Here is an 8,712-nt window from a genome sequence, read left to right on the forward strand (position 1 = left end):
AATGACTAACATGTTTGTAGTAGAAATCAAAGCATGTTTCATTTTTTGTTTCCTTTATACTCAAAAATCTTTTTTTCCAAAAAAAAAAAAGGGAAAGGAGAGAAAAAAATTTAACTTCACATGAAGGCTTGACATGATCATTAATGTAAATAGCTCATAAAACAATACTTATTTACACAAAATGCAAGCAACGTCTTCTGTTAGTACAGTGCAAAAAGTTGGAACAGATACAGGCAATGGGACCATTTATTTAAGAGCAGCTGTACAAAAAGTTTATGTAAAAAGGAGCTGAGATCCAATTCCTTCTGGTAACTATGGAGCATAAAATAAAACTTGGCTTCATGTCAAGTGTGTGTAGATTATGTCGTATTTGCATCTGATTACCTGCAGCTTCCAAGTGTGGGTAGATAAATTTCAGCTTACTGTAAGCGTATGCCATATTTGCATCTGTTTACCTGCAGCTTTCAAAGTGAACCTTTTGTTGCAAAACAGGTGATGCATTGTTGTCCCATCAAGCCGAAAGGATTGCCAAGGCTCACATCAAAACTTGCCAGAAACAGGCACATGCCCAGCCCAGCCCTACTTCCTGCTGGTGCTTTCTGCTATCGCTTGGAGCCTCATAGTAGTCCTATTGCTCTTTTCTGCTGCTTATTTTTATGCTTCTCAGAGAAGTAAGGAAGCAGCTCGGAAGCTGAGAAGATGGATCAAAACCTTCATAGACCTTGAAGCTAACCTCTGCTGATTCTCTCAGCTATCTTAGCACTGTTACAAAAGTACAGGTAGTCCTCAATTTACAACAGTTCATTTAGTGACCGTTCAAAGTTACAATGGCACTGGAAAAAGTGACTTATGACCGTTTTTCACTCTTACCGCTATTGCAGCATTCCCATGATCATGTGATCAAAATTCAGATTCCTGGCAGCTGGTTCATATTTATGATGGTTTCATTGTCTCAGGGTCAGGTGATCATCTTTTTCAACATTCTGACAAGCAAAGTCAATGGGGAAGTAGATTCACTGAGCCACCATGTTACTAACTTGCCATATTTTGGGGAGTATAAGATGCACCTTTTTACCCCCCCCCCAAAAGAGGGTGAAAACCTGGGTGCATCATATACACTGAATATAGCTGCACCCAGCCATCCCCACCCTTTGGCCTCTGTCCCCCAGCAATTTGCTTCCTTGCAGCAAAGAGCAGAGAACCTGATTAGCACAAGCAACTGATTATCTGCGTCCCAACCAGCAGCTGATTGAGGCTGCAGGCCAGCCCATGTGCTAAAATGAGAGTGAAGCTAAAACTGCAAGGAGGCAAATTGCTGGGAGGGAGAGACAGAGGCAGAATTTTATTTTCTTGGTTAATCAGTTGCAGAAATAGAATGCAAGGAGATAAGTGATAACTATAAATGCATTCAAAAGTGCACAACTGTGCCTACCGTCCCTGTCCTATTGTCCTCTTTTATCATTACTTTTTTACTTACGTTATGTTTATACAAACTATTACTATCCTATACTTGTTTGACAAATAAATAAATAAATAATATAAATGTCTCTATATAAATGTTCAAATTATTAGACTTATTTTAAAGACTGCTTTATTATTGTTCTAGACAGCTTAAAGAAATGAAGAAGCTTTTTAAAATAATTGCTTGATCTGAAGAGTCCCGGTGGTATTGTATCTTCTTTTAAATAGCAGAGAATAATGTATACTTCAAGAAAGCCACATCATTTTTAACTGCATCTGTACAAGTATAATCTGAAATATAACAGTGTCCCGTTTAGTAATAATGTAAGGCAGCTGAGTTAAACTCTGACTTAGTCATGTTTGGAGTAGATCTATTTAAATAATTGGGAAGAGTTAGTGTGACTACATTTCAGAAAATTTTCTGGCATTAATATACTGCCATAACATACATTTCTCCAATTCTTTCCTATTTCTATGGGTCAGGCACATATGCACAGAAATAAAGAGCAGACAGTGTATATCATCTCTACTGTTTACGTTTGTTGTTCGCTGGGGGGCAAATTGCTGGGAGGCAGAGGCAGATTTCCCCCCCTTGTTTTCTTTTCCCAAAAGTAAGGTGCATCTTATATTCCGAAAAATACGATAGCAAATGCAACAATTCACTGAACAACTGTGGCAAGAAAAGTTGTAAAATGGGGCAAACTCACTTAACAAACATTACACTTAGCAACATAAATTTTAGACTCAATTGTGGGCGTAACTCAAAAATTATCTGTAGTTAACTTTGGCTTCTTCTGGGATATGTCCCCCCACCTCCAATTATCTAGTCTAGCAATGAAGCTTGGACTTCCATGGAGTCATGTAAGCTAACACTTCTTCATTTGGATGATCAGGCAGGGCTGACTATATTCTTAAATCTGCCAATAGATAGATAGATTTCAGGTTAAATCAACATTCATTTCAAAACAAATCATGCCACCAGATAAATCATTTATTTTGTGAACAGGATTAAAGTCTTACATGGCACTGATATGAATTGAAGTTCTTATAAATAGAATAGTTTGACACAGAAACAAACCAGAAATTATGTCTGTCATCCTTTTCCATGATAAACCCAAGCATTTTTTCCCCCATAAAATGCTCACCATGTTTCCCATCTGTTCATCCAGTTTTAGCTTATTTTTGCCTGTGTGAGAACAAGAAATGTTTCTAGTAACTACATTTCTGGCTCTAAGCTAAGACATAATCGAATTGTCCTTTTTCTAGCCCCTCCAGCCCATCTGTCCAGATGGCAGTTGGCGTAGTCCTGTAAGGGTCTAAGAGGATTCGAAAACATCGGACAATGAGAACACCAAGGAAAATAAACAATAAAAGCACAAAGGCAAAGGTAGTTTTCTGTTCCAAGGTAATGCCAAGTTCAGAAGGGAAGTTTCCAGAGGAAAAGAAATTGGAAGTAAAAGGCTCTCCATCCATTCTTCAGAAATCTTAAAAACAGGAGTTCTGCAAGTTTCCTTTCATTCTTGATGCACAAAAGCCAGAACTGGGGTCACCTTGACGTCCATTGTCCTCTGCAATCAAAATGATGGAAAACAGACATTACAATTAGGATTATTTCAAAATATTACAGTGTGAAGGGCTTCTAGTTTGGGATTCCAAGCACTCAGCTCTCCTCCCACAGTAGTCCATATATAGTTCTTGACCAGTGTGGGTTTCTAGTCCTTATCAAATTCTTGTTTGATGGGGAACTCATCCTAGTCATAGGTTTTCATACCATTAAAGTATTACTTATTTGTGAAACTACAATCACATCCTTCTGGATGCCATTTTGACTTTTTGGGCTTTCTCTAAAATAACCCATCTGCGTTGAGCTTAAACAGTGTAAGGAATTGTGTCTCAACCCTTCTATAGTAAAAGAGAAGAGAAGCAATGGCGATTAATATCTGGCTATTAATATCAATACTGGACACTTATTAGAAAGGGTTCAAAGAGAATTCAGGTGAACTAACAAATAAGGCTTTGGAAGAAGAAATAATAATTAACTAAACTGAAGATTATTGAAGCAATTAAGGAAAGAGGGGGAAAGTGATCACGCTCTTCCTAGAAAATCTATCACATGTCTATCATCTATCTATCTATCTATCTATCTATCTATCTATCTAATTATCTATCTATCTATCTATCTATCTATCTATCTACCTACCTATCTACCTATCTACCTACCTAGCATCTATCTATCTATCTATCTACCTACCTACCTACCTACCTAGCATCTATCTATCTATCTATCTATCTATCTATCTATCTATCTATCTACCTACCTACCTACCTACCTAGCATCTATCTATCTATCTATCTATCTATCTATCTATCTATCTACCTATCTACCTACCTATCATCCATCTATCTATCTATCTATCTATCTATCTATCTATCTATCTATCTATCACCTACCTACCTACCTAAAACCCACCCACCCACCCACCTAGTGACATTAATTTACTGCCTATTTAATGAATTAATTATCTAATTGTCTAACATATTGAATACCAGCAAGGAAGAGATTAATTAGAACCTAATTTTTAAAACTAGACAATTTAAACTATAGAACTTTAAATCCTTAAACTAGGCACCCTTTAAAGATTAGAACCTTAAACTTTTAGCCAGGCTTGAGTCCCCCACATTTCAGGGAAGCTTCCTGAAGCCTCAGTGTGCAAAAAACAGCCCAACGGATAAACCCGAAGTTTGGAACATGCACTTTCAGATTGCCCCTTGTGCTGTTTTTCGCACTCTGTGGCTTCAGGAAGCTTCCCTAAACCCTACGGAGTGCAAAAGACAGCACAACAGGCAAACCAGAAGTCATTTTTTTCCAAACTTCCAGTTTGCCCATTTGTCTGTTTTTTCACCGTCCCAGACTTTGGTGAGGCCTGTGCGCATGTGTGGGGATGGGGGAATTGTGTGCATGTACAGGGGCAGCTCAAGGTGTGTGTGCATGCATGGGGGGAGGGAGGGAGTGTGGGCACATGTAGACATGTGGACATATGCTAGAACATCCACACATACCATTTTGGCACGTGACCCAAAAAAGGTTCACCATCATTGCCCTAGAACAGTGATGGTGAACCTATGGTACAGGTGCCACAGGTGGTATGCGGAGCCATATCTGCTGGCACACAAGCTGTTACCCTATCTCAGTTCCAATGTGCATGTACATGCCGGCGAGCTGATTTTTGGCTCATATGGAGGCTCTTGGAGGGCATTTTTGGCTTCCGGAGAGTCTCTGGGAGGATGGAGGAGAGCATTTTTGCCCTCCGCAGGCTCCAGAGAAACCTCTGGAGCTTGGGGAGGGCGAAACACAAGTCTACTGGGCCCACCAGAAGTTGGGAAATGGACTGTTTCAGGCTTCCAGAGGGCCTCCGGGGGGAGAGGCCATTTTCGTCATCCCCAGACATTGAATTATGGGTGCGGGCTATCACGCATGCACAATAGCCCCCCCCACACGATTTCAGCACCCAAGGAAAAAAAAGGTTTGCCATCACTGCCCTAGAAGATAGGCTGAAGATCCAGATGGATCTTGACAGATTTGAAAACAGTCAAAGAAGTCAATACAATCCTAAATTGCAGAAACAGAGGGATGCAATCTAGATCTAATACCTCTTTATTAAGCCTTAGTTAGACCACACCTAGAATACTGCATCTAGGTTGGTCACCACACTATTAAAAAAATGCTGCGATTTTAGAAAAAGTGCAGAGGACAGCAACCAGGATGATTAGGGGACTGAAAACTAAAACCTCTGAAAAATGATTACAGGAACTGGGCATGGCTACTCTAGTGAAGAGAAGGACCAGTGGGGACATGATAACAGTGTTTCAATATTTGAGGGAATGCCACAGAGAGGAGGGGGTCAAGCTATTTTCCAAAGCACTTGAAGGCCAGACTAGGAATAATGGATGAAAACTGATCAAGGAGATATTCAACCTGGAAATGAAGAGGAACTTTCTGACAGTGAGAACGATCAACCAGTGGAACAGCTTGCTTTCAGAAGTTGTGGGAGCTTCAACACTTGAGATTTTCAAGAAGAGATTGGAGTGACATTTATCGGAAATGGTGTAGGGTCTCCTGCTTGAGCAGGAGGAGGGGGTTGGACTAGGTGACCTACAATGTTCTTTCCAACTTTGTTAATCTGTAAATCTATATATTTTCTGATAAAACAAAGCTAAAACCTCCAAATTGTAGCAGCAGAGTTCTTGGGATAAAACACAACAAAAGATGAGGAAGTACTTAGAAGAGAACAATCAGGACAATCTCAAATTGGAACAAGTAAATTTGAGTAATATATTAACTGAGTTTTTGTATGATGTTATATAACAGATTGGCATTATGACTTCCCACCATCTGTGCAAGAAGACTGGCAACAAAAGTTCATTGTGCTGAAAAGTTTGTAGATGATTTGTTCTTCTCAACCAACTTATGACCAGCTTCCTTTCCAATGTTTATTCTGTATTGGTTGCCAGCTGAGGAACTCTGTAGTGTCCTTGGAAGACTTAATTCAAGAAAGCCAAAATAAACAATGGGCACTCTTCACTTTGTTCTTACATTTTACTAGAGTAGAAACAACAGCGGGTTATTTGACATCTCCTGGATAATTCAATTTATCTTCCCTCAATTTTTATTTATTTTTATTTGTTTGGTAACATTGGTTCAGGGACCTTATTCCTTCCAGCAGCTTTTTTGTTTTTGATTCAATCATTCGGTGGCTTTCCATATTTTTGTGCCACAGTCGGTATCAGGATTGTCCATCAGTAACTATTTCTTTGCAATGGTGTTTTTAAATCATAAATATTGCAGGAGTTTATGATCTGAGCTGCAACTAGAACCAGAACCTGTTCTGTCTTTCTTTGAGGAGCTTCTCGATTTGTTTCAAGAGTGTATGGCAAATTTGATTTTTATATTGTCCAATCAATGTTGTCCAAGTATTTGCTACAAAGGTTGCATTTTCTTGGCAATATTCCATGTCTCTTTCCTGCTTTATTTTGCACATGGAGGTCAGATCTTCCTGTTATTCCACATGTTACTTTGTTTCTATCTTTAGCATACCAGTGTCTAAAATTAGCATGGCAGCTTCAGGGTGGAGGGAGTGGGGTTATCATCCAGTTATTGCAGAAAATCATGGAATTGTTCAACTTATGCTTCCTCTGCATCCGTAGTAGGAGCATAAATTTGAATCACTATTTATTTATTTATTTTATTATTTATTTATTACTTAGATTTGTATGCCGCCCCTCTCCAAAGACTCGGGGCGGCTCACAACATGTAGAAACAAATCATAAGTAAACAGACAAATTTAAAAATATTTAAATATTTAAAAAAACCCATATGCTAACAGACGCACACACAGACATACCATGCATAAATTAAACATGCCCAGGGGGAGATGTTTCAGTTCCCCCATGCCTGACGGCAAAGGTGGGTTTTAAGGAGTTTACGGAAGGCAGGAAGAGTAGGGGCAGTCCTAATCTCCGGGGGGAGTTGGTTCCAGAGGGCAGGTGCCGCCACAGAGAAGGCTCTTCCCCTGGGGCCCGCCAACCGACATTGTTTAGTTGACGGGACCCGGAGAAGGACCACTCTGTGGGACCTAATCGGTCGCTGGGATTCGTGCGGCAGGAGGCGGTCTCGGAGATATATAATATAGATTGGCTTGCCTTGGATTTGAATTGAGATAATTCTATTTTTCTGAGATTGCATCTGGGCCCTGATTGCAATGCTATTTAATAACAATAACTCCTCCATAACTTCTCTGATTTTCCTGAGAACAGTAGATCTGATGCTCCTCTGATCTGAAGTGACATGTTCCAGTACATTTCCGTTCACTGATTCCCAGAATGTGAAAGCTCAGGCTTGATGCTTCTGCTCTGACAACTTCTACTTTGCCCTGATTTATGATTCTGACTTTCCTCATACCAATGAAATATATATTTATGCAGCATCCAAGATTCCTTTTGCCTGCAGTCAGTATGTAGGGGCAAAACATCCTTTTTGCTTTAATCTAGCAACATCAAGCACCACTGCCGTTCCCCTTTGCCCCTGGCTCTTCTCCATTACTTCACGGGATACTTTCAATTTCAGAAGTCATTTTCCAATATCATGTTGATAATTATAACTTATGAATGTTCATTTGGTTTTCTTGGAAGAATGTTGCTGTGGACTGCCAATTTCTTCTTCAATGAATTGTATTCTGATCTCAGTTATGAGCTGTTCATCATGTACAGCCCTTCTGGAAATGTACACTATAAAATAACAATCCCTGAAGGGAACAGCCCTTTAATCTCCAAATAAGACAGTCCTTCTGCTCAAAATTAGCAGCGCTTAATCTTGGATCCATAATGACTAAATTGCAGTACAAATCAGAGGAAAAACTTATATCTTCCTACTCCAGCACCATAGTGCATAAGAAGAGAGGAACTGATTTTTTAAAAACAGCTACATAAGAAGAGAGGAAGTGACAGAAAATCAAGTCTGGGGGGGTTATATTATTGACACCAAATGCTAAAAAAATCTCAATCATTTTTTAAATATTATTTTACTGAAATTGTTAGGTGTAAGTTGACAAATTTCTACTGCAAATATTTCCATGTATTATAAATAAAATAAACCAGGGACAACCTTCCTCCATTAAATGACTTCTTGATCCATTGGACTACAATTCCTTTCACCCCACCTTGACCTGAAGATACCAGTGAAAAAAGGTAACGATAACGAAAACAATTTCCCAATTGATAATTTTAAGGAAGAACTATGTGAAATGTTTGAGAAGGTTTAACCACTTTCTCTGCCCCACTGTACACAATTCTTCATATAAATCCACAAAGCAAAAATTTCAAGCAGGAACATGTGAGCATTAACAGAAGATGCATAATGTTCCAGGACTAGCGGTGGATTTGGACCGCCGAACTGGGAGATTTACTACCATGCAGCAGTATTGACATGGATGAGAGAATGGATTTTATTAAGAAATCAAAGACTTTTGACATTGGACGGCTCTCAACTGCACCAATCCTTCACTTTGAAAGCTGAATGGTTAGGGTTAAGATTAGAAGCAGCCAAAATACAGAAACTTCTCAGCAGATGTGAAATGACTATCCAAGCAATAGCGAGAACTCAGCAATATTTCTTTTAACCTTAGCAACATTTCTTCTGAGCTGTACGCTTATGTGCATAGACCACGAACCCTGTACGCAAGCAAACCATAGTAG

General features: G+C 39.3%; 1 protein-coding gene across 1 annotated transcript; it reads right to left on the reverse strand.

The window, feature by feature from the left end:
- Positions 1–2,691: 2,691 nt before the first annotated feature.
- Positions 2,692–2,934, reverse strand: CTXN3 (cortexin 3). Its single transcript, XM_070736307.1, has one exon. The coding sequence runs from the start codon at positions 2,932–2,934 to the stop codon at positions 2,692–2,694; it is 243 nt and encodes an 80-aa protein (XP_070592408.1).
- Positions 2,935–8,712: the final 5,778 nt, after the last annotated feature.

The sequence above is a fragment of the Erythrolamprus reginae genome, chromosome 2, assembly GCF_031021105.1.
Source record: "Erythrolamprus reginae isolate rEryReg1 chromosome 2, rEryReg1.hap1, whole genome shotgun sequence".
NCBI lineage: Eukaryota > Metazoa > Chordata > Lepidosauria > Squamata > Dipsadidae > Erythrolamprus > Erythrolamprus reginae.

What these genes read in the sequence shown, in the direction of transcription:
- CTXN3 (XM_070736307.1), bottom strand. Translation starts at nt 2,934, where the DNA reads ATGGATGGAGAGCCTTTTACTTCCAATTTCTTTTCCTCTGGAAACTTC.